We start from the raw sequence: 27,451 nt of genomic DNA, 5'->3' as shown, positions 1-27,451 counted from the left end.
CCTTGCCCCAACCCTAAGTGACAGCTCTGCATCTGGAGTTATTAACACTAGTCCAAACCTTAAGAGCAAGCTTCCTCGTCTCACAGGTCAGCCAAGAGCCCGTACAGCCTCTCACTGACATCCATGCACATCAGCACGTTACACATGTGACTGTTTATGACAGAAAGCATTTGCACGTGCACCCTCTGAGCAAGACCTGACTGATGATGAAACTGCAGCAGGAAGAAAATGGAATAATCAGACTTCACTGGCAAGATGCCACATGCCACCCATGAAAAGCTGTTGCAAGGTAAGCAAGGCACAACCTGCACAAAGCGCTCATTGCCATAAACTGAAAGAACACTTTCAGACTCTGCCTAAAAAAAAAGCTCTCTGCAAAAAGCCCAGGGGTCAAAGTGACACTGAGATAATTAAGCTCATAATCCTCAAGGTAATCATCAACTCCAGAACAGGCTCCTCACTGAACAGCCTGGTCAACGCGCATCATGTAGATATTCTGGTATTTTCCCTGGGAACTCCAGAGGCCAGGTAACCAAAAATGAACCTCGCTTTCATTGAAGTAAACAAGCATGTGCATAATTCAGTAAAGCATATTTCAAGCTCTGGGATTTGTAGAATAAAAGTTTGAAGAAAAGACACTCCAAAGGCTCAAAGGAATCCCAAATAAACTACTTGCAATTAAAAAAATCTCATGATTTTCAAGCCAAATCTCACGATTTGTTTGTGGCCTGACTCAGGACTTTCAATGCTTAGGATTGGCAACTCTGACTAAGCAGGGATATGAAATAAGAGCAAGAGTGACTGCCCGCCAGGCTTCTGTTTTCCTGGGACAGAAGACAAAGCAGCTCTGACAATTCCAGCTGGCAATACTACTCAGGCGCTCCTCCAAGGCCAAACATGCTGGGTAAAATCCTCATCAGACAAAAAACCCGTATCAGAAGCAGTTACTGTGGTACTGTGGTTGCTTAATAGCTGTTTTCTGAAGTTCAATATAGCATATACTTTCTTTTCCTTGAAAGGGGGGAGGGGAGAGTGAGGAGAGGGAGTTGGACCACAGCATGGACTAATCCCTTGCCAGATGTCATTAGTGATTAAGTCCCTTAGAAATTACATCAGTATGAAACAAATCAGAAAACAGTGAGTTTCCATTTCTTCCTCATGTCTGGCTAAACAGAGACTTCAAGATCAGCTTTCATCTGTGGCCTGGGATCAACCCTCCTCTGCTTCTTGCTTAGTGTGGCAGGGGTGTTAGGCAAGTAATTGCAACTATTAAAAAGAAAAATAGCTCACTCGCTACTGCTCCCCATCCCTGTCAAATACAGACTCCTTCATTAGGCTTCCCCACATTAGGCAATGTGTGTCTGCACATTGCACTAGTCTCTCCCATCTCCAGATGGAGAAAAGGGGCTCCATCTGAGGCATGTCTCTAGCCAGGGCCCTTGCATCTTCCTGGGTGATGCCTAACCCTGATCCTTCCTCTCTCTGCAACAACCCCAAGCATCCTCTCTCATTTGACAAGACAGCCTGGACAGGAAACAGAGTGCAACTGCCACCTTCTTGTAGCCCTTCCTGCTCACAGGGTGAAAGCCAGGAGCAGAAAAGACTTGCTGGCTTTGCCTTTGCTTCCCTGAGAAAGGCAAGAGCATAGCCCACCCTGGTATTTGAAAGAGATGCATCCTTAGTTCTTCGTGTTTGGACTGACAAAACCAAACAATACCATAAACTGAGGTTTTCTTTAGCAACTCCATTCCTAAAACACATTACCGAGTCAAAAATATTTGACTAAAGCATTTATGTAACACCACCTATATTCATGCTGCCCTAACTAACCATAACTAACCATTCCATTATAATGAGTCCATTATCCCCTGTTTTATTGTATTTTCTGTTAAAACAGAGATCAAAGATTTGAATCTAGTGGCATCATGCCGATTTCATTTTTATTACTGGCTCCCTAGGTCTATCATAAATATTCATTGGCCATCCTTAATACAATGCATTGAATTCTGCTCACTGCTATCTCTGGTGCAATTGCGAAGTACAAACAGGGCTGTTGCTCAAACATATTAAATAAAGCAACAGCAAATTTGTGACAGTCAACAACAACAACAAACACAAAACAAAACAACCCTTCTCCATTCCAAGGAAATTCAAGACTGAAGGAGACATTTTCTCTTGCCCTCTCCATGACTGCAGACTTTTGACTGCTGTGGGAATTCGTCTGTGCAGAAGCATCAGCAGCTGACCTGCTCCCACAGACAGGAGACATTTTTGAGAAGTCCACAGTTGCCACACAGTGGTCTCTATGATACTGCAGCACTCCTCTGTGCTCATCAATAAAAATTACAAACATTCCCCAGCAGAGATACAGTAACTGCTCACAAACGTAGGCTTGATGTATAGCAATTAATACATAGAAGTGTGTGGTGGTGGGGGGCGGGAGGGGGGGACAGAAAAACTTCCTAACACCCCAGAATAACTGCAGCTATCCAAGATATCATGATGCCTGCAATTTGTTTCTCCCCCCATACTCATCACTCGCACATTCCTTGGAACTTCCTTTCTCACCTCAGTACAGCTCCTCCTAGTACTGGGCAGGCAGGGTAGGAAAATACATACTGCACCTATATGACTTGTTCTTCCTCTGAGAATAAGCACAGATACTGGCTTCTCAGGATGTGACCCGGATACTTTAAACAAGTACTAATTGCTAAAATTTGGTTGGCCATGGGAATTGTATTTTTCTTCATGTTGAGTAAGAGCATTAAGACACATTACACACTTTAAATTCTAAGCAAGAACACATACTCCACTAAAAACAAAACAACATGGCAGGACACAGAAAGCACATTCAAATATTCATCTTCTAATATGACTCCACCATGGAGGTAATACGGTGCTCATTGCAAAAAGAGATGCAATACAAATAAATCATCTATCTAAAATAAATATTTACATTTACACATATGAATACATTCTCACACAAAATTCCTCAAATCTGTAGATGTGAACCATGTGATAAAACTGCTGACTCCATGTATTTACTAATCTACAACACACCTTTGGTCACCTATCCCCTTGCCAACCTAGTATCTTCTAGAACCTTCTACTAAATTCCTAAAAATCTTTGGCTGTTTTAGTCACAATTTAAAATAAATAAATAAAGTCAGACAGAAATAAAACCTTGATCCCAATGCTTTCATGACATAGAACTCAATTCAAATAGCTTTAATGAGCATGGAATTTAAATTCTAGATAAACTGAAATCTTTAGTGAAATCCATCCTATATGTATTTATAACAGAAAAACAAAAAATAACCCAATTATTGTTCTTTATGTAAAGGATCCTGATCAGGTTCAGCAATTTTGTACTTGAGTAAGGTGGCATGAAGCATATTCAGAGGTCTGTGAAGGTTTCCTTTATTAAGCAGCTCCCTTCCCTTGCACTCTCTTCTGTTTGCTTTTAACAAAAAGTAGTATTAATAGGGAAGGATGCCAAACAGTTTGCAATAGGTTGGAATCTCTCTGCTGGCTTTGCTGTTCTTCAGATCAGATCCATAGAAAGGAATTCATGTGAAAAAATGAAGGAAAAATACATGGAGTATCCAAATGTCACAAACGCTATGCAGAGGGGAAATTACAGAGCACAAGTTGGACATTTGAAGTTCAAAGCAAGGAAAAGCTACTCTAGTTTGTTATTGTTTTGTATGATACTGTCTAAATCAGTATCTACAGAAAAATATTTTACAGTATCAGATGTTCCTTCAGAGGAAGGATATATGTCAGAAGGGCAGATGACACAAGTTCTAAAACAATTTGTCATTTAAGATTCAGACTTAACATTTCTGAAAAAAAAATCTGGATAACAACGTATCGTATTCTGTGAAAAGAAAATGTGATAAATATGAGCTGCTGGGAGGCTACGGTCTTTAGAAGGAAATGTATTTACAACCACAAATTTTCTCAGTCTTGGTATCCTGCTACTAGATTTGTTTAAGATTTGGAGAACAAATGAATAAATAAATGCAAAACAAAGGTTTTGAAAGAAAGAAAAATAAATACCGATCAGCAGTGAACACCACCGCTGCTCACTCAACTATCAGCTGATTTAAAAGTACCTTAAAGTCTCCAGAGATAATATATTTGGATGATGGTGACAGTTAATTACATATTAAAGAGAGGGCAAAATCAAAGCACCCAGTCCTGTAAAGAAGGCATGTGCTTCACTCTCACCACAGCAGATTAAAGTGTTTGTCTTTCACTAGGTCATGACTTTACACTTCAGAAGAGGTTAGAAATGCTGTCTCCTACCTGTCCTTGACAGATGACTTTCAGTTTTGAAGTTCCTCTTCAGGTTGAACAAAATGCACTCTGCTTGAGACTACGCTCTACACACACCACAACAAGTACCTCACAACTGGCCTAAGTCAAGGGGCTTTGAACATCCCTCCAAACACAAGCAGATGACAGACTGGATCAAATGCCTACTGCCTGTGACTTACAGAAAAAAAGTGTCCCTTAAAAAGAAGTCATGCTTTGCATAGCCTGAGTTGTACCACTTACAGGTTATTGCACTAGAATCAAAATACATCTCTATAAAATGTTGATGATTAGAAAGCCAGTAGAATATCTAGGGATGGTCCAGAACAATGCACATTACAGAATTACCACTAAGATTAGGGAATTTACTTCAGATTAGTCTATTTTATGCTGTGTGTCAAAGCACCAGAAATGTGCAGCTGTAACAATATGCCTTAGTGGCTGATGGCCTGAGGCACTAAATACCAAGGCTAACAACACCTAGCTAGTAAAAACAACAGCATCACCTGCTTTGTGGTATCTCTGTGCTTAATTATTCCAGCTTCCAGCTGAGAGACGGGATAGAGTGAAACTGCATTAATTTGTTTTGTTGTAGGTTTTTATTTCTTTGGCTTGTAAAATGTCAGCATATGGGTATAATGAGGAATTACCGCACTTTAAGGGTCTGACCACATTTACTGTTTAGTCTTGTGTATCTGAATGCTCTGACACTCCTTCTGCTGCAATTACTGGCTCAGAGGATTCATGGCAATAGCAAAGCTCGAATCTTCCACTGCACTGAATCAGTGCTGGCTTAGGTTCTACCACAGACCACTGCCTTCATGTAAACCCTCATACAGACAGAGGGGTTTGTCCCACCAGTATTTGAACTTTCTGCCACACATAATTGTTGTGACAAATTCAGAACAGTAGCTTCTTGACCATAACAGAAGCATGTACTGGTCATAGCAACCAGCCTGCCACAGCTAAAGCTGACCAAATGCTTTTCCTCCCTGCACCTCCAGATCCTTCCAAACTGTGGCTGCTTTCCTAAGGTAAGGTTTTAATGCAAAATGTTTTAATGCAAGGCACTGTAAAAATGCCCTTTACCACCTCAATTTTTTTTTTTTTTTTTTGTTTAAAGAATTGTTATAAACAGCATTGAGCTTAAACATTCTCCAATAGTATTTCTAACCCCATATTACATTACAGTTTCTCTGAACTTAGTAGGGAGAATATTGATAACAGGTAAAAAAAAAAAAAAATCAGGCTTGTGCATAGTCATTTTCCTATATGATCAAAAACAAAGCAGACAGCAAAATTGGTGAAAAAGTAAATACGACACTTCAGAACATTTGTAGTGCCACTAACCCAAAATGTGAGTAGTAACACAAATAAAGGCATTTCACATCCTGTTCTTTCTTCCACTTAAAATAAGTGTCCTTTTAAGTTATAATACATTATAGCAAGCCCTCATGTTCTGAAATATTCCTTACTTCCCCACTTTTTTTTTTACCTACATATGTTATTTATCTGAATGCTGTCTAATTCACAGATGCAAACAAGTAAAACCATCTTGAAAGGATGAGGCAATAGAATAGAAGGCAATGTAACTTAGAAATGTCTTTGATTAGGAACTGCAACAGTGGGACGACACTGCAATGACTCCCAGAAACCTCTGCTGGCTTCTAAGGCACACAATGAGACCATTTTTCCCATCAGAAAAAGACCTGCAGCTCCCACTGGTTTCAGCTTGACTGCTAGATCAATACATTCATGAACTGGGACTTTTTATTCCTTTTGAAAAATTCATTCAATCTTTCTCAACAGCTGCACATGAAAAGACACATGTTCTGGCACAAAATGACCAATAGCCAATAGTGGCAACATCTGGGAAGTTTGTAGTGAAAAAGAAGCTGTACTAAATTTCACATGTAGATTTGGTGTTGTTGCTGAAAATGAAGAGGGGAGGTTCACTTACATCTCAGAACTAAAGTGGAATACAGAAATGTTAACAATCCAAACTGGAAGTTTTAATGGAAATTCTATGATTTTAAATCATAAAGATGGTGCAAATGTATTAAGATAAAGAGAATATTTTTCAGGAGTTTTTCCAGGAAAAAAAAACCAAACAAACAAACAAACAAACAAACAAAAAAAAAAAAAAAAAAAAAAAAAAAAAAAAAAAAAAAAAAAAAAAAAAACAGTGAGAAGCACAACTAAGTATTTCTGACAATTAAGCAGCTTACATAGTCTTTGTTCTGCTGACACTTAAAAAATACTCAAAGTTTTCAATTATTTACACTGTAGTTCAACATCTAAAGCAGTAAAGAGGTATAAAAATTTCTGCAGCACAAATAACCCTTACTGAAGTGTTCAGTCTATTTATGACTATGTTTTATCTAGGAACTACCATTTGACAGGATATACACCCTTGGATTCTGCCATATTCTCTTATGAACTATGATCTATTAACACTCTGACCAGCCAATAATGTTACAGTAAACTTGTCAAATATGCATGTTATCAGAGAGAGTATTTTTTTCCCAGAGATGTTGGCTTCATTTAAGAACAACTGGGAAATCAGAAAGTTGTACATGCCCTAACATGTACATGCACTAACATGTCAGCAGAGTGGGCTGAGATGTTGCTATAAGAGCACAGTTTAGTCAGAGTTCAACAACTTCACCCAATTCACTGAGGGTGGGTTTAAATTAAGCTTCTGAACTCTCTTCGAAGCAGCTGGGAGCACTCAACTCTCCTAGCCCACCAGCACTGTTGTAGGGACAGTTGCTTTCAGCAGGGCAGCAAGATAATGTTACTCTGCTCTAGTCATTTACAAAGTGTTATCTGTGGCCTACATCTCTCAGATCCTATTGGAAATTTTCTCCATATTCTGAAACACATATTCTGAGGTCTGCAGTCAGCATTCACAGATGAATTAAACTGAAATAAAGCACTATGGCAAAAGTCAAGAAAAAGACTTGAATAAAAATTACAGAAATTCTAGACTAAGTTCCCTCTGTTCTTGTAAAATGGGTATAAAACCCACCAGCAATAAAAATCAAAAACAGGTGGAATGGATCTAGCCCAAGTGTATTCCTTGCAGTCTCTCCTGTTTCTGTTCTTAAACAGTTAATCTAAAGTATACTTTTATCTATACCATAGTATAGGAAGAAATAACTGTCGACTTCCTCCACATACTGCTTCACCCAAGTGCCTTAGCACAGTTCTGGAAGAGTCTGATGTAAGAGAGAGCCTGTAGATCAAGTTTCATTCCTGTTAGTTACCTAATCAATACAAATAGGACTAGGACTTAACACAGAACTCCAGGGAGAATGTGATAATCACCTGCAATTACTTATGAAAGCCAATCAATGACCAAGAGCTTTAATGTGTCATTTATAAACTTTAAATCAAACTTCTGAAATTAAACTTTCATTCCTAACACAATCAGATGTTGCAGCACTAAGCAAAACAATGCACAAGCAAGCACTGCCTCAAAGGCAAACTGCAAGCATAACAAAGGATGGAGACAGGAAAGCAGGAGCAGCACAGCCCAGAAATACACCAGTAGAGGGAGGCTCAACAATAAAGTTGACTCGAGGGAATGGATGTGGGAAGGATTGGGAAAAGGTTTACAAATAGTGAAATAAGCTCCTAAGGCTGTCTTTTCCTACTGTTCCTTCAACAAAACAAATGGTAGGCAAATGAAAGGTAAGTGGCCAAATGAAAGACAAAGACAATAGAAGGCCAGGTTCCCAGACCTGGATCTTAACTGTGGGAAGTAAAAGGAAATAAAGAGAGGGTGAAATCTTATTTCATTATTTCTTCCAGGTTTCTTACTGTGATAAAGTCTGCAGTAGCAAAGGTTTACCATTTCTGTCAAATTTATCACACAAAATACATTATGATGGATGAATAACAAACTCAGACTCTCTGTTGGAGAATCACGTGTCCCTATGTAGCTTTGTTCTGGTTACTGTTAAATATTTACTTTATTTTTTTAGTATCAGCATAACACAATTAAATAACATTGCAGGCATTGACATCACAGCTCAAAAAAAGTTGGAAATGTTCAACAGGCTATTCATTGTGCTATTTTTGCTATTTTGAAGGCCATATTGTGAACAATGACTCATAAGAGTAGAAAGCCAGAGATGCACTTGCAAATCATACATGCTTGTTTACTCTTTTATTTGTTTGCACTGACTCATTATGTGCCTCACATGTAAAATTTATGGGATTCATGATACAGTGTGAAGGAGAAATTCTGTTTCCCAAACAGCTCTTCCATCCATCATGCCCTTGCCGCTACTGAGATGGTAGAGGTAAGAGAGGGTCTGGGCATACACTTCTTGACATCCTCTCCTGAGAATCAGAGGCTGGGCTGGATGGGTGAAGTGTCCTTACATACCAATGGAGCACAATCCCTCTGGTGGCCTCACTCAATCTTAGCTTATCAGCATCCACAACTGGGAACAAAGAATAATTAGAACAGGAAAGGTTTTTTGTTTTGTTTTTAGAAGTCCTATGTTGAAGCATTGCTCATTGCTTTTCTTCCCCCACGTAGTTCTGAGATACTGTTAACTTTTGATGGGTCACGCAACTGTTTTGGAGATGTTTGGCACAGTTCTTCATAACATACAGTTACAAAAGCAAGTAGGTTTTTCCATGTGATGCAGTGGGATTATGGACCCAGAAAGCTATCAGAGTAGGAAAGAATAATAACTAAGGATAATTTCTGCTTCACCTGTGAAACTCTTGTCGTAACATTAAAAAAAAACACCCACATCTTTCTGCCCAGGCCTAACCACATTCTTCTTTGAGCTAGCTTATGTACAGGAGATGAAGAGCAGGTTGGTTTGCTCTGTGTGCTCTCGTTGTCTCTGTATAGAGAAAGGCTAATGTTTTGCTATTTCACCTTTGTCTTCATTTCACTGTTCTGCATTGAGATTCTTTTATCCTGTCTAGCCTGGGTGACATGTTCTTATGTCCATATGTTGAAATCAAAACAAATAGTATACAGTCAAAACAAAGGCAATGTGAATGTTTCACATTTCTAATATATGGCTCGTTTATCATAAAGAGAAGAGAGCGTCTTGCTACTTTATCACATCATTTGACTGGACCAAAACACTTAACCGAAAAGTTAAGTCTCATACATTCAGAAATAGGCATAGACATCTTAGTCACCAAAAAAATATATATACTTTTTTCTCCACGTTAGATTAGGACTAAGCTTAATTCTCATAGCTTTTATATCTGAATGGCGGATAATTTTGCCAGGTACAATAGTATGAATGAGCATTGTTACTTAGACATGTCAAAATATTTGGGTGCAAAAGCCTAAGACAGTGAAACAGTGTGATGCTCGGTTGTGATCAGCATATTTTCTCAAAATGAAGTGAAACCCATGAACATACTTGACTAAACATGTCAGCTGTGAACAAATGAAAATAATGGCAGGGAAAGATTAGGTAATAGTTCTGTGATTCACATTTTAGAATGAATAATACTGAAACAATTCAGGGAAATTCTAAGAAATATGGATAAGAAACCGCACAAAATGTACAGGGATTAGGCTTAAAACTTCTAGAAGGGGACAGCTGAGATATAAATCTGAAACTAGCTATCAATATACAAAGGCACAAGGCAAAGTGAATTAAGTATTTGAAAAAGTTTTTGTGAGACAAAACTGGGTAACATGAGGAGAGGGAGGAGCGTTAATAGGTGCAAAAAATTAGACACTTTATAGAGTACAGACTATGTCAGTTCTCCATAAAACTGGCAACTCTGTTTGAACATTACATATTTCGGTCACACATTTATGATCCTTAAGTAAATGCATTACAACAGTCTGGTACCACGGGCAATGGGGAAAAACTGTACACTTGTAATTAAAAAAACTTATGTTTTCAATTGATTATATGCTAGATAAAGTCAGATGTCAGACCTAAGGACTAGTTTCCATAAATACAGGATATTTAATACATAATGATCACATATACCAACACTTGCTGCTGCTAATTTATTGCTTTAACTCTTGTAGAGTCCCTGATAAAAAATTGTCCATGTAAGGCACATAGTTTCTTTTGTTTAAATCTTACTTTGTCTTGCCACATTGTTTCTGAGACACCACATCATCTTTAAAACATGTAAGAAATTGAAAACATGTCAGATTCTGTTACTTTCCTAGAGCCAACATTTTAATACCATGCAATTAGTTCTATGTTTAATAGTAAAATGGTAGCAGTACCTCTTCCGCGAAGTTAGTTTTCTTGTCAAGCATTTCTCGTAATGTCTGAAGAATTTTAATGCAGAGCTTTTCTTCTTTCTCCATTAGCTTCTTTGTGTGATTAATCAACCTTAAAGTAAAATATTAAACCTTAAAGAGCATTGCACATTGTTACTAAGCCATGCTACAATTTCTTCATGCAAAAATCGCCTGTCGCTGTATTTTTCCTCAAGGAAATAAAAGTAGACATGAGAAATCATAATTAAAAAAGGAAATGGGACTTTCAATGTGTTGTTTTTTGTTACAATTTGTATATCTTCTTGCCATACAGAAGGCAGAATTGTACATCCACTTTTTCCTGAATGCTTTCAGATTAAGGTCCAAACTTGCTCTTTCACCCTTTCTTTATCTATTTAGAGATAAGTATGCATTCATCTTAACGTTAATTTAAAGGTATTTAGTCTTCACCATACTTGTTGAAATTTTAAAAGCTATAGCCTTTATACAACTTCCAACCCCAGTGGTGTTTATAATAATATTTATCATATAATTAGCAAACAGCATCCACTCAAAAGGATCCAGAAGAATTTCCAAAGCAATCCTAAAACTTTACATGGAGTCATTCAGAAATGCAGTTATTTGGATGAAACATAACTGTTGTTTACACATTCACACAACTTTACAGGACTGTTTTACAGTCAGAAAACAAGGTATATTTCTGCCTCCTACTAAGACTATGATGGGAGTTTGAGTTTTAAATCTGCTTAAGCAGAAGAAGCAGAATGCCAGAAGAAGCCTTTCAGTCTCTGTACAGAGCAAGTCCTTGTATTGCTACTGTGAAAACAGAAGAAAGGAAGATATCTGAAGGCCTTAGACTGGTTTTCTTCCTTCAGTACCAGTGTTGACTTACAGTAGACAGAACAGTGTTCTTCATATTATGGCCTACGATCAGCACACATCAAAGGCACTGTGGCTACCCATTAACAATCCTATATTACAGACACCTAAAGCAGGGTTAGGAGGGATGACACTGCATCATCTGTAGCACAACAGAACCAATTATATTTAAATTACTGCTGAGTTTGTGTGCTAAGGCCATCCGGGACTCAGTAGAAATACCATGCAGGACTCTCCCATGGTCATGTTAACCAAATTCATGAGCTATGAGTTCAAAAAAAATCAGCTCTCAGGCCTGCAGTATTAACAATATTTTGTGAAGAGTTACATCTTTATCTTACAATATCCTGCATAGTCCTGCAAAACATTCTTTGCCATGGAAGTTAATTAAATACAAGAGAAAGTTGTTTATTGATTACAGGGGCCACATTCAGCTGCCCTAGACTTCATTTGGTGCTGACTTTGAACACGAGTTTGGACATAGGGGATGGGATGGGACAAGCTCAGAATTTAGTTTCATTTTTCCAAAAATATAAATTATATTGTTATAACACTACCTCTGCAGAAGATGCAGAAAGCCAAGGAAACAGGCAAGCTGCCTAATGTGTCCGTTTCCCTCACATTACCTCTGTTTAAATTAGAGTTTCTCAAGGGCAGAGAGGGCATCTCACTAGAGGACTATTAAAAAATATTGAACATCTTTATTTCAATGCACAAACTGCAAATTAAGCATCTAATAATTCAGGATCAGATAATGTGCCAGTGAAATATATTTTAGAAAGAGCTGTTGGCAGTTTAAAATAAAAATCAAAAGATTTATCTGCTTTATCAAAAAAATAGCACTGCACACCCTACTTCATTATGAATTCTTGAAGATTCTACCATGGGAAGTCCAAGTTTCTGCTGTCAATTTGAAGAAACTTAATAGCAAAAGCAGCCCACTAAGAAAACAGAAGTAGATTGTGCCTGTCAGAATCATAACAAGCTACTAAGATTAAATTTCTAGGCAGACAAGTCAAGTAAACCTCTCTCCCCACTCCTCTCCAGACTCCTAAACCTCCAAGAACCATAAAACATGCAGCCAAAGACCTCAATTTAAGCTTTCAATATGAACTCAAGACTCCTATATGCTTAAGTCGCTGTTGAAGATCAGAGGCGAGTGCTGTTGAAAATTTTAACTCCCTGTCATCTTTTCCAAAGAAGCAAATACGTCTCTCCTTAAACCACTTACTTGGACATGAAAGCACCACATCTTATCCTGGCATCGCTCCCCTCAGGAAAAAGCAGCTCTGGACTGTGCAGCACATCAACCAGCACTGAGAATTCAGCTTGCATCATGGGAGTGAACTGCTGCTCCAAGGAGGACACTACATCCTAGGAAATAAAAAGGAATGTCACTACAGCTGACCTACAAAACTAGAAGAAAGTTGCTGTGGAGCTGAAAAATACTATGGGCTACCCAACCCATTTCTGGCACTTGTTAGCTCAGGTTACAGTAAAGCAACCTCATTCCTTTCTCCATGTCACTCCTCAAACTGGGTGAGGAGGGGAAGGTGCCCATAACTATTCATGTTGCTATTCTCTTTCAAATTTCTCTTTAGTAATGCCTCAGAAACACTCAGGAACAGTCAGGATGATGATGTGCTGGAAAAACACTGCTTGTCATACATGTATACATGATGTTAGTATATCACCTGAAGTGTTGCTTCCTGGGTATGTAGGGTTCCTCCATTTTTCTGGGTTCCGCTGTTTTCTTAGCCCATAAGCACTTGATGTCATTTAACCACACAGGTGATTTTCATCTCGTATGTAAACTCCAGTGACACAAACCTGACATAATGGCACCTACAAAGCCCAGTACCTTGCTCTGCACCCCAAACAGGACAATGACATGTGACCATGACAAGGCAGAAAGGAGATCCTTCTCTATGGATCACTTTGAGGTAAAAAAACACACTTCCTACCCCTCTCTACCTACTTCTGAATTCAGATCATGAATCAAAAGGCCCTGAGTGTTGGCTTCGCTTTGAACAGACACCAAGGAAGAGCTGAGTCCTCTGTTCCTCCCACCTAGAAGTACAACGTTCACTGTAATCCAGCACTACAAATGCAATGAGTCTCTCTCTGGTGTTTTCCCCACCTGGCCCATATTAGACAAATGCACCGCCATTACTAGCACCCAAGCCATTTGCTATTTTGTACCTGTAGTTTTTCTATTATATTTCTGTAATCCCAGGCAGGCCCACCAAGAGCTTCTTTAAAACGAGGTCCACTGCGGGCTGACATTCTCCACCCCATTGCCGCCCTCTGTACCATGTTAGAGTGACTCTTCATGAACAAGGTGTTGACCTGGCTATCCAAATCCACTGGAATTGCAATCCCACGGTTCTTTGCTTTATGAGGAAGACAAACAGAAGAAATTTACAGTGGGAAAAACTTCAAAATCTTCTGCAGATCAAGGCATGCAAAATCCTGATATCCTTGAAGTTGGGGGACGATGGAATGGGGGCTGGGATTTCACTTCAGTGGGTTTTTAAAATACAGATCAAAACCTAAGCTGGTAAATATCAGATATACTCTAGTTAAAGAAAGTGAGCTGTACCACTTAAAATGAGATGAGGATCATTTCCACAATGTATTTTAATAGGTACAGACATTTATTTTTTAAAACTTTTTTTTTACTAACTCATAAAAAATCAGAACCACAAATATTAATAAGAGTAACAAAAAGAATACGCATTGTTTTTTCAACAGCTAGTTTTTCCTGTATTCAGGAGTAAATTTGAAAGATCTTCTTCTCAGTCGACATATGCACATTTAGTCAATTTATCCCAAGTGCTGTATATTGCTTTTCTGCCTATTTTTCTTGCAAAGTCCTTGAGAAACCAAGTGCATACAAATTACATTTGAAAGACAATCTTTTCTTTCTCTTCCTTCAGTTTCCTACACAGCCAGCATTGTTAAGCTATGGGACTCTTGGACATCACTGCAATATGACTGATAAACAGCTACAATTGGCAAATCCAGATCAATAATGTGATTTATTTATTTGTTTATTTTAAGACTTTGGGGGTAGGGAGAAGGTAACAAAAGACAGAGTATTAGGGAAAAAATGGGGGACAACTTGTTCCAATTCTTACAGTGCATCCACTATTAAAGTACCATTGCATAGTGAACTGTTATTTGAAAACAAAGTTTGGAAGACAATGCTAGAAGGTAACTGCCCTTTCCTCTATGAATATATTTGTACTAGCTGCATCTCTCCATTCCATAGAACCATAGATTTCACTGGAGATCATAGTGACATTCTTCTAAGGCTCAGCATGAGCCATCTGAAATTCAAAAAATAAACAACGTATTGATGCAGCAATACCTATATTTGAAAGATTAGGTCACATTTACAAGGCTTATTTTAGGCTTTATATTCTACATCTTTTCGTTTAGTTTCCATAGCACAGTTTATGGTTAATAAACTGAGAAGTTGAGTGGGGAAACAGTTCATTTGAGGTTTTCTACCATAAGCTGATAGTAACTGACTTTTTCTTATTGAAATGCTTTTTAAAAAGCATTAGCCCATATTGGAGTTCTGCACATGTCATTTCTCTAAGGCATTTCCCCACTGCTCTGCACTAACACGAGTGCTTTGCATAGAACTGGAAGGCTTCAAAAATATTCCACCTCTCCCTCCCATTTCTTAAAACTTTAGGTCCTGAACTCATGATGTCAACAGATGCCCTCCTTTCCTAAACAGGATATCCATCAAAACCAACAGGAGTACATGCAAGCACAAAGTCATGTATATGGCTCTGATGAATGAAGGCTCGTGTGTTACCAAGCACAGTGAGTCTCAGATCCCAGCCAGAAACTTTCCCTACTCCCAGATACTACACTGTAATGCCAACATTTATAATAAAATTAAAATTGGCTGTGAAAACTCAACCCCAGTCTCAGACTACAGTAAGCATGCTGTCACATGCATCCTCATCCTTTGAGTATTTCCCACTGGTGCAGGGTGCCCCTCCTGTCCCTGGCTCAGCCGTGCCTGTGAAGGTGTATCCTGATGCAGGACCGGAGCCTTCAACTGCAGATTAGGGTGTTTAACTAGGATGGAAGAAAGCTCTCCTATTCTATTTCTGGCAAGCACTTTCTTTTAAATAGCTTGCCACACAGACCTAAAAAAAAGTTGCTTAGGTCAGGATGGGATGACATGTTTCCCAACAACCATACATGAATCATCATCATCAGAAGCACAGCAGTTTCGACACTGGCAGCTGATTTTTCCTTCCCATTCTCTACTTGCTTTGAAGGCAAGGTTCTGGATTATCTTGAGGAAAATACTATGTATGGCTGGCCATTATTTCTAACGACTTTTTTCCATGTTACTTGACTGGGTTGTTTTTCAAGACACATTTGCCCTGTTGCTGCTTACTTTATTAAAGAAGTCCATTAAAGTTCTGCCAGGGTGGTTAGGGTGCTGTGGCCTATTAATGCAATTTATTGTGTCCTAATGTTAATCATTAGAATGTTATTGGACAATGCTTGCTTCTCAACCGAGTGGCATGTATACAGAGTCCTGATATACCCAGGAATAAATTTAGCAATGGGGAGCATGCTGTTCAGAGGAAAACCCAGACTTCTGTAGTCCTATGATGCCATTTGAAGTTAACAACTTCCATCAATGTCTGAGTAGCAGTCAAGGACTATGATTGTTCAAAGAGCTGCAGCTAATTAAAACTATCATAAAGAAAACCAGAGAGAGAAAAAAAATACTCCTTTGTTTTGAAAACAGTTCTTATATGTATAATTCCATTTGTAATTAAGATTTGTATTGGTTGTCAAAGGGCACTGTTGAAGTGTAAGCTGTAAACAAAGTCTTTGTCTTCTTACTTCTTTGCAGCTTGTAGAAAGTTTATCTTTCATTTGTTTCACATTTCATTATTTAAAACAACATGAAGCATATTTTTACATTTTGGAAAGCTGATGAACAAATGTGAGCATAAATATTTATTTTTAATTTAGGTGTTGTAGGCTGCTTTCCTCTTCAATATGTGTCAATCTCCCTTAAAGTATGAACATAAAATATTTAAAAGCATGTTTATTTTTGTTCCACTTAGAAATACTTTTGGACAGAACTCAAACTTGCGATGTAGAGCTGGTAGACAAAGGATATAAGAGGGGGTAAAATTCTGTCCTTCTCTGGCTGATGAACTTGGGAAAAAAGCATGCTACATGCCTCTATATAAACTGGTACAATAGGTATCCAGCAGGATACTTACCATGATGGACTAGAACATGTCTTCAACTAATTTGGAAATCTGCCTTGAAGTGGAGTCACAGTACCTGCTTATATACTGTCTAAATCCCAGCTAGGCACTCTGTGCAGGACTAGTCACACCCTGAATATACTATGCTGTTTTGCCAATGCCAGAACAAAATTATTTGCTGGGAAATCTTTCGCATGACTAACTCTCTATCTGATGTTCCCTCACAATTAATTCTATTTGCAATAACTACAGCTGGGTCAAGACAATTGAGCAAACAGTACCAGCAGAAAGGATAAGCAACACAGTACACCAAATTCAGTTAGGCCATGGCTAATGTTTCGTGCTGGATGGTTCTGGGTATACTTAATGCCCCAGCAGCTTTCCTCCCCTTTCCTGTTTCAGCTATGAAACCATACTGTGAGACGGGGACCCAAAAGAAAAGGTGAATATTAACAATGAGAATCAAGTACGTAAATTCAGACCTCTCTCTATGAGCCATCTGGGCTCTATAGAATTCCCAAGAGCATTTTCCTGCTGCTAAGTGAAGGGCTGAAATGGGCTGTATTTTGTTGAATTACCTTCATGTAAGTCTCTTCACAGAATCACAGAAATTGGAAGCAGAAGGGCCTATTTCACAAATTCACTCCATTAACTTTGGTGGTATTTACAAAGTGCGACAGTATTTAGTAGCTTTGGTGGTATTTGCAAAGTGCTACAGTACTTAGTAGCTTCACGGTATTTAATATATTTTGTACTACTTGAAGCAATCCCCAATGTAGGTTTTATGGGGGACACACAGGAGTTTCACCCCTTAGAATTCCTCAAGGAGGAGTGGGACATACAATTTGGGTCACAAAATACCCACAGCTGAACCTAGCTGTGAGTCCCTTACTCTACTTGCATTTTACACCGCTCCTGTACTCCCAGACAGCTCTCATGTTCTCCCACACTCCCAGTTGTCACTTAACAGAGCAACGTATATACAGTTCAATTAATTTTGCTCCATGAATCAGTCCCTCCAGCTTCTTAATCATTTACTGACTATTTAACAAACACATTTGGATGGAGAGACACTAATGCTAGCAACAGCATGACTTTTTAAGGAAAATAAAAGCTTTGTGTAGACAAGACACAAGCCTGCCAATCTTGTACCCTTCACTTGGATGTTTTTTTTCCAGCAAAAAATCTATGCTAAAATATTTATCAGTCTGTAAAAAGATCATCATTGAATTTTTCTTGCAATTAGGGAAACACAAACAGTTAAAATAGAATAAAATATGTTTTTTCATTTGCAATGTATTATTCTTGCTGTCAAAAAAGTAACAACAGGATAATTATCTTATTTGAACTAAAAATTGAAAGTGACGGTCTAGCTTTTTATAAAATGGAAAAAAAAAAAGACTTAAAAACTCAAATGGGAAAGGAAACAGTATTTTCAAGGCTGAAAAAAAAAATGTTTTAGGAAAATTCATCAACATGGACATTAAAACAAGTGTGATAATTCCAAAGAAGCATGAAAACATAACCTAGATTTCATGTTATTTCATGTTTAATGTTTCCTATTTGTAATTTGACAGGGAAATGGAAAAGTTTTTTAAGCACTTATAAGAATGGTCAAGATGCATCACAGGAGGGTTTTTTTGATTCTGTACACCTGGAGAACAAACATAACTAGAATGGACTTCACCCTTTAGATCATTTGCTCTCCTCGTTACAGCCAATCCATGTTCTTTAATCCCTTTTGAAAATGTATTAAGCTTCATTTAAAACAAAGCTGCATTTTCTGACATGCCTCCTCTCCACATTTTCTAGTGGCCTGTTGATCATGGACATCCTTCCAAAGTTGGTTCTAAACCTCTCATTTACAATCTAACTTTATTTAGGTTATTTGAAGCCTAACATACTTTATATCCTGATTATTGGGGTCAGTACTATCCTTTAGCTAAAACGTTTCTTTGTGACCATTATCTTCCTAAGTACTTTAGAAAAGAAATAATACAGTCCTTTGTTTTGCTATGGAAAAAGCATGGAACTCTATTATAGAGTCCCTTCTTGTCATACAATTTCTCCATTCCCTTGATCACCCTAATAGTACTTCCTCTGTACCTGTTACAGTTTTGAACTTCTGAAACAGAGTTCTTAAAAAACTTGTCTCCAATTTTTAGCATAGAAACACAGATACTCTTTTTGCTTCTCCTGCATAGTATCCTAGAGTACTATCTGACAACAACTAATGTGATTCAGCTTGCTAACAGATTTTTTTAAAGGGTCTACTAAGAGAAATAGTCTAACAAAATGTGGGTTCCTATCTGTCACTGTTTGCTCATCTGGGAAATTACAGTTATTTCATTGTTGGTGGTGGTAACACAGCCATGCACATGCTACAGAAAGCATCCTTTATATCCACACACAGTATCAGAGGGAAGATGCAGTTTGTATAAAACGTAGGGGAAAAAAATAATGGATACTACAGAGACAAGACTATAATATAACTAGATATATCTAGCATGTAGCTCAGTACACTGAGGTGCTTCAACCTTGTAATAGAAGAGAAAACTGATGCTTAGGGGTGAATGTACAAGAATTACTGCTTAATTCAGAGGCCAAGGCAGTTCTTTGCAGAGATCTAGAAGACTGGTCAGCGCTGGGAGAAAGAACTTTCTCCAATAGCATTTAAGATATACAGTCCAGATCTTTAGTTTTAAGGACAGGTGACATTCCCCAATTTGACCATATGGGAAGACAGCAGATGGTTTTAAAGGCAAACTTTCTGGCCTCCACCATTCTCAATCTTGCAAAGATTATAGAATGTAGGAACTGAAAGTCCTTTGGTAATGAATTCATTTGAAATAAATGTAACTGTTTGTCTTCTTAGTTCCTCTGTTTTCACAAAGATCAGTGGACCTTTTAAACAATTTCCATGTGTAGCAATTTTGCCAGTGAGAAGATGCTATTTTGATCACTCATTTTTGGATTATTTTCTAAAGCAAAACTAAGTGCTATGTTATAATAAAGAAAATGGAGAGAGTGATCTATGTAAAATGCGTTAATTTTTGTTAATGTGATAATCTGCTTCAGAAGTCCAAGAACAAGAAGCATTACTATACACAAACTATTTTGTAATTATTTTAATTCATCCAACTGTAGCCAAATGTTTACTAGGCAATAAAAAATTGATGAGCACTAGTATCTTTGTGTTCCAAATCTCTTGGAGTCACAGAAGGGTCTGCTAAAAAAGTCAAGCAAGCCTCTATACTTCTTGCTGAACTCGAAGGCAGAGAACTGCCTGGAGACAAAGACGCAAGCGAAGCTTGAAAAGCTTATGAAGTTTTTCCCTAGTGGTCAAGTGGAGTTGAAGTACCAAGGTTATAAGAAATTAGCTTCTGCAACATATCCTTTTGTTGACCGGGAAGATAATGTACATTCTTACAATGCTCATAAGAAGACAGATGTAATGATCTTAAGCTCTTGAGAAAATACTTATATACACCTGCCAGCAACATAAGTAGTAAGCACTGAGCAGAATGTACATTGCTTAAACTTGCTCTGAAATGGGTCTTTTAAAAGTGCATTTTTATATGGATCTTTGATATCTTGGGAAATCTGTGTATGATCTTTCTTCCTGCTGAGATTCATTTCTAAATCCAGGGCTACTACTACTACAAAAAAAATGTTTGTTCTTTCAACTCTATACTACATTTATTTTCCATCAAAAGTCTTTGGTCCCTGCCGTAAATCTGTCCAATACTTTATCTCTCTGATATAGGCAAAATCTTTCTAGAGGTGTTTTGTTTTTTTTAAACCCTGCTGTGAAACATGAAGGACCTAACATTAAAGCTGACAGAGTCTCAAGGTAAAAAAAAAAAAAAAAAAAAAAGTTGTCACAGATTCCTAGCCAAAATCCAAACCTAGTCCATATATACAGCCAGAAAAAGAGGCAAAACGAATAAAAAAATAAAAATAAAATAAAAAAAGGAAAGGAAAAGCTGGCCTATTTGCATTATGGAAGAAACCTCTGCCTGCTCAAAGAGCACCACTTTGTGCTGGTGGAACACCCAGTAGACACAGGAGCCTGGTACACACAGCAATTACAAGGGCCTCAATTTTAAAAGTCATCAGTACATCCAACTGGGGTAGTTTTTCCAAAGCTTTCAGCAGAGCAGAACAGGCCTACTCAATTAGCCAAGGCAAGCCAAGTTTGGCAACATGTCTAAAATACTGAATATCACACAAGTCTAAAATCTCAGCTAGCCACCTCAACTTTTATACAGGGATGTATAAAACTCCATTTTCCACTTCTTTAGTTTGCTCTTTTGGAAAAGGCTCCTTGACAGCTGCCTTATTCTCCCTTTCTGCACTGGCAGAATAAAACACCAAATAAAAAATTGTGGTAATTTGCTAATATGATACAATTGTACCAGTTGTATTCAATATTGGTACCAATAATGAATCCTTAAACAGTTATTATGATATGGACAATGAAATCATCAACTTGCATGCTAAAGTGTGCTTTCAGGGCCACCTCTGAGGCTACCAGTCCCATGGCACCCCAAGATGACACACAGCCTTCTTGCCCTACTGCTGGTGACATGAAAGTCCTGGAGGAGGACAAGGACACATGGTGGTGCCTTTCACAGGCACCTCAGATCCACTCTCCACACTTGACAATACCCAAGACAAGAGTGGGATCCCATGCGTGGGAAGCCAGAGCAGCAAGAAGGCTGGATCCATAGGACAGCATTAGGGCATAGTTTAAATGAACAAATAAAACAAAACACAGTAGATCATCTTCATTACAGTAACCCACATTTTTCCCCTATCTTGCTGCTGTGGGGACAAGTTCAGCTTGGCTGTCTCAGCACTAGGCTCAGGTGACTCTAAATACCCTTGTCTCTATAAGATAACACAAACACCTCTCCAAGCTCTAATTTTTTTTTTATTTTTTTTTTTAGGTTATGCTCCACAGAAAGGTAGGCATGGAGCCGTCTAGAAGCATCCAAAGTTGGTCTTAAAAACACTGTCACCTGCCTTACTTCTCTTCTCTTTCCTCAGACTCCTAAAGGAAGTAATTTACTGATGACTCTTTCCAGAACTGCCAGAGGGGAGCAGGAAAGGAAGTGTTAAACACACAAAAAAGGATTTGTGGGACTAGAGCTTTATTTGAAACTGTAGTAGCTGTAGCATAAAGGAAATAAAACATCTTTGGCTTTCAAAGTTCTCTTACCAGATGGATCCATAATTAAATAATTTGCACAACAAATAAAACATCTGAAGATTGCTAAGTTTTTAGGCAACTACTATTCTCACTCACACAAAAGTTAATGAGGTATTTTGGCTAAAATGTTAGATGATATCCCTGTAAAACTATCCCAAAATCTAAATTTAGAGTTGATTGTTACAGTGCCACAGATACTGCAGATGGTTACGGGACCCTCTCATACTTTTTATCATTATTTATTAAAGCTTCTTAAAAATTGCATCAACTATAGCATTTAGCCAGTTTCTATATGTCTCTGCCTCTACTCAGTTTTGATTGATGCTGAGGAAAAACTTACTCTATAAATTCTATAGAAACTAGATTGAAAAATATGTTTTTCCAGTTGTGGCTGAAGACTTTAAAATCCTGTTCACAAAAATTTAAGTTAAGAATGAACTTTTGCCAGTCTTAGCTATGTACAGGTGAAGAATCTTTTTTATTTTTTTATTTTTTATTTTAGGATGGCATCATTCCCAAAGAAGATTTAAATCTTCGACTAACATAGTATTTGAATTTATTTGAAAGCAATGTAATTTCCTAGCTGGCTTTGGGACCAAATATGAATTAAGTCTTGGTGCCTGTGAGAGGCAATATGCCCCTTTCATGGCTGTGTAGAATCAGTAAATGCATAGACCTGATAGAGATGAGTAAGCAGAGAAGCTATGGTGTGGCAGAATTCTGTTTTCCACCCCCAACTCACTGATGGGACAAAACCTGAACAAGCCCAGGATGATGACTGATAACAACGAATACCTCTCACAGGAATTGAAGGAAAAAAGATGAGTGTTCTGATGCACAATTCCATGCATCACTGCTCATAACGGCCCAGCACAAATGGAATTGCCTATGTTTTCCTATACCATATATGAAGCTTCTGTTTCATTTCAATATCATAACTTCCTTGAGGTCAAGTTCAACCATCACTCATTTAGCAAACCCACCTCTGTGGCCTATAGGTTCACCTATTTGATGAAATACATTTGAATGCATTATAAAAAGAGACAAAATTTAACTTCAAAGTGAGATTTCTTTATTTACCACTGTCACAACTGCATGATTCTATAGTCAAAAAAAAAAACATTCAAGCTCAAGTAATTCTGATCTTAAAATACAGAGAAAAACAATGAAGGTAAAAACCTGGCACCTACCCACTTCAGCCAAAGTTTTGATACATGACTCCACTGAGGCTTTCTGAGCTGGGTTTGGCCAGGTACAGTTGTAAATTCTAAAAGCAGACTGCAGCAGCTGAATAAAAACAGGTTGATGTGTCTGAAAACAAAAAGATAAACATATAATTTTATACTTCACCATCTCCTCACAACTGCCCTAAGGTTTGATATAACATAAACCACGTGCATGGGTTTTTATTTAGCTTGTTTACTCAAGCTGCAGATCAATTAAATTCTCTTTGCTCTTCAGGAGAGGAGGGAATGCAAATCATTTCTGCACCCCTACAGAGACCAAATCATACAATTTTTACTAAGATCACCACTGATACCAAGTAAGCACAGTACAGAGCAGAAGGACTGAAGAGTCTTCCTGGTTCTCAGGTACGTGTCCTTTTTGTCATAACGCACAGCATTTTTCTCATACAAATACAAAGATAGACCTTGATTCTGCAAAGATACTCTATCCAGTGAATTCACAAAAGCCAGGAGTAAATATGACCTTATTGAGCTGTGTGCTGTTTCAGAGTTGTAAAGGGTAAAAATTAAGAATAAATGATTTCAAGAGGAATTAAACTGCTAGCCAGTGGCATGCGAGGAGAGAGAAATTGAAGGAGGATAAAAAAGGTACAGGATCACCATTCCTTACTATGACAAGGTATCTCATCAATGGGCTGAATTACTTATTTGTCAGTCTCTTTTTCTTACCTGCAGGCTGGTGCTGTTATCTGAAAATGGAGAATTGAAGAAGCCACTTACAATGTTCATTACAGGCTCAGTGACATATTTCTCCAGAGATGTGTCTGCATGTTTACGATCTGTGGTTGTGTTACAAACCTACAGGAAGAAGAGGACAACAATGAGATTCAGTACTTTTAAGTAAGCCAGCTATGTTATTTTGTATTTATTACAACCCATGTAATAAGATTTGTTCTTAGTATGATTTAGTATGTTCTTAGAATGATTTTTATATAAGATCTATCAGAGCATATTATCTTAGAGTTCAAGATGTATCTGTGGTAGCTTGTCTTGAAGATACACATTGTCTTTTAAATTCCATTATCTTCTGAACTAATTCCTTCTGGTTGTCTGTCTGTTCTTTCCTACACCATGAAAAAAGATCCCCCTAAATCAGCACATTGTGTTCCACTTACACATTTAGACAGATTCAAGAAGAAAATGGACCTTTCCTCCCACTGTGAAACTAGGTTGGAAGAGGCTTTAGAGACAGACAAGACATAAACACATTAGATTAGAAAGATTTCATGTAATGTTTAACTTCTTGCTACAATCAGTCACTTCAAATGAGTAGCAACGGCGAAGCCCATTTGCAGGAAAAAAAATTAAAGAGAGGGAAACAGAAGGAAATACCATAGTCAATACCAACAGCATTTCAGACCTTAGACAACATTTCTTAGGAAAGCCACATGAGGAAAATATGAATGACAAACTAAAACCAATGAAAGAAGAGAATGAATGGTACTGGGACAATTCTGGAGCACAGAAGGATGATTAAATAGTAGGAGGATATGGAAAGATTTACACAGATGAGTCCTGAAGACACCTTTGGTACAACACTGAAGGTTTGTTCCTGCATAAATAGATGCTTCACTATTTCTTTTCTTTTTTTTTTTTTTCCAACATGTATTAATATTTTTAGTCCTTTTGAATTTGCATATGTCAGTGAAAACAGTAGTAAAAGGAGACCTAAAAGGAGTCTACACAGAAAAAGACAGTGAGAAAGGCAAACAAGGACTATGGACTATACTTATCCTATCTCCTCAACAGCCTTTGAATAAGCAGTTCTAGTCATGTTAAAAAAAATAAATAAATTCTCTCTCACCGATGCAAGCCACAGACTTCCGTGGCTTCTAGACATAGTTCTAGAGAATCTATGCAAGAACAGAAATTATTTTCTTTACAGACTTCTGGGATAACTTTCAAATTACTATCTAAACGTTTAACACAATCATGAATCTGAGTAGCATATAGTTATCATTACATCACTTTATGGATGGGGAACTTAAGTCCAGAGAAACTGAGTGAATTGCTTAAGGTCCCCAAGAAAAGTTGGTGATAGAACCAGAGAAATAATCTGCAGCACCTGAATCTCACACAGTGCAAACATTCTCTCTAATTACACAGTGCCAGTGTGACACTTGGATACCACATGACAGCAATTTCACCAGCAGTGTTTTAAGGAAGGTTACTGATGTGACATCCAAAAGCACCCACATTCAGTGGAAGATTTGACTCATGGGAACACAAAAGCATTTTGAGTAGAGTATAACACAAAAGCATTGTAATGTGGTAGGCAGAGGAATAGCCAAAGATAACTTGCAACCTACAAGAATTAGGCATCTGGAGGAGCTCTGTTTTTCTAAAACGTGTCAGAAAAACAAGTCATGGCTCAAGACAGTGCATTTTTATCACCCCAGAAAAGGAAAGATTTTTGTCAGAGAAGCAACAGTGCCCAAACTGAAATAGCAAATTATTCAGCCCTTCGGTTTGGGAAAATTATGACACCTTCTCTTCCCTAATCCTCATGAACATAAAATACTGAGTTAATAATAAAGCTTAAAAAAATAATTTAAAAAAAAAAATCATAGACCTAAAAACCTCTTGATGTTCTTATGCTTTTAATTAATCTGCATACTCATTTTCTCTGCAACCAATAGCTCTGAGGCTTAGCATTTGTGATCCCAATGGGAAGAGAGAGAGCCGTGTAGCGCTAGCATGGTGAATTTAGAAATCAACAAAACAAAATTCCAATATGCTTTTAAGCTTTCCCCTTCACTCATCTAACAAGCAGAGCCATATGTGGGGACACAACTGTGCTCCAACACAGGTCTGAAAAATTCCCGTCATGGAAGGAATTTGGAAATCCTCTCATTTCCTATTATCCTTCTGCCCTTTATGGACTAAAAAATGTTTCCTTGTGGACGAAAAAACCTGAAATGAATGAAATGGTGATAAAGATTGAGAAAGTAGTGTTTAAAAACCCCTTAAGAGGCTTTGGAACTAAAACTCACATGAATAATACTTCAAAAATTCTGCAGAGAAAGCCACGATGACTTTATAGCTGTCAGATGCCGGCTCTTCTTTTAATCCTGTTCTGAATACAGCTGCTTTACGGAACAAGATACATGCAGGGAAGGAAAGCCATTCCTTGAGCTGCACCCACTTCACTTAGTGTTACACTCTCTGTCATACCTGGGAGAAAGTAGGCTGGCAGAAACTGTAGAAAAAGGGTGTCTTTGAAAGTGAAACTGCTTTTGGCAAACTGAATTTATATACAAATCCACCTAATGTCTGTTTCGCAATGTATCACACTGTTGAAAAAGAATGACAGTTGAGGACTACATATTTCCTTCTTGGGTGTAGCAACAGATAAGAAAATTGTGTTTTCTTTCCTTTTTTTAAGGGAGAAAAAAAAAAAAAAGAAAAAGAAATCCAACCTGGGGATAACACTGTCCATCTTTCACCTTACTGCTCTCTAATAACAGACTCAGACTCAAAGCTCACAAACTCACCCACTGACAGCCATTTGTAGCAGCTAAAAGGAAAGCATTTCCCCTCCCCCACACAAAAGCATCTCTTTTAGCTCACTGGAACACAGAGGATCAAAGGGCTCTTTTTCTAAATGCTTTGAAAGCTATTGTAACATCTTTCATGAAGCTGACAGCATTCTAACTGTCCTGATAGCTACATAACGCTGATGTATTTATAACACACAGGCTCTGCCTGGGACCCAGAAAACCAAATCTTAACAAATACACTCAATAACATAGAAGATACAGCTACCCAGGGGGACCTGGCAGAAGAGCAGAACAGGCCACTTTGGACATGCTCATTTAGTTCTTTTAGCAGTTAACCTTAACTAAAAGGACTAATCAGGCACCTACCCTGATGACTTTGCGGAACAAAATAAAACTGCATTTTGCTGTTCAGAGAAAACAGCATACATACACAAAATACAGCATTAATAATATACTTGCTATTCACCTCTGAAGACCTGGAATCTAATATCTTATTAGAAGGAGAAAAACAAACTCAGGGCTCACACATCAGGATAATTCTAAATCATCTGGCACCAAGCCGCATGTCTCCAGGCTCGTGAAGAGAACTGTGGACAGAGCCCTCTTTATGCATATGTCTGCTTCTAGCCAAAGTGCAAGCGAAATTGATCATATTAAATGGCTAGGGAGGGCAGTCTGTCTAGAAGGTCTTCTAGGGATAAAAACAGCAAGGTTAAAAAAGAAAATCTGCCTCCAAGAAGGTTTCTGTTCTTAATCTTCAAATGAGGTTGGTGTGTCCAGAAGGCTTTTCA

The 27,451-nt window shown here is 37.9% G+C and overlaps 1 protein-coding gene across 6 annotated transcripts in view; it reads right to left on the bottom strand.

Moving 5' to 3' along the window:
- The window catches only part of ITPR2 (inositol 1,4,5-trisphosphate receptor type 2), a 275,621-nt gene that overhangs the window by 114,170 nt on the left and 134,000 nt on the right, over positions 1 to 27,451 (bottom strand). For all 6 annotated transcript variants that reach the window (XM_072041998.1, XM_005022980.5, XM_038177656.2 and 3 more), the window contains 5 exons: positions 23,830 to 23,958; positions 23,104 to 23,224; positions 13,637 to 13,827; positions 12,666 to 12,808; positions 10,559 to 10,667 (listed from right to left, as the gene is read on the bottom strand). In XM_072041998.1, the coding sequence (XP_071898099.1) occupies positions 10,559 to 10,667; positions 12,666 to 12,808; positions 13,637 to 13,827; positions 23,104 to 23,224; positions 23,830 to 23,958 (693 nt within the window). The remainder of the gene's footprint in view (positions 1 to 10,558; positions 10,668 to 12,665; positions 12,809 to 13,636; positions 13,828 to 23,103; positions 23,225 to 23,829; positions 23,959 to 27,451) is intronic.

Source organism: Anas platyrhynchos, chromosome 1 (genome assembly GCF_047663525.1).
Source record: "Anas platyrhynchos isolate ZD024472 breed Pekin duck chromosome 1, IASCAAS_PekinDuck_T2T, whole genome shotgun sequence".
Taxonomy (NCBI): Eukaryota; Metazoa; Chordata; class Aves; order Anseriformes; family Anatidae; genus Anas; species Anas platyrhynchos.
Note: the sequence above shows the minus strand (reverse complement) of the source record. Positions and strands in the feature narration are given on the sequence as shown.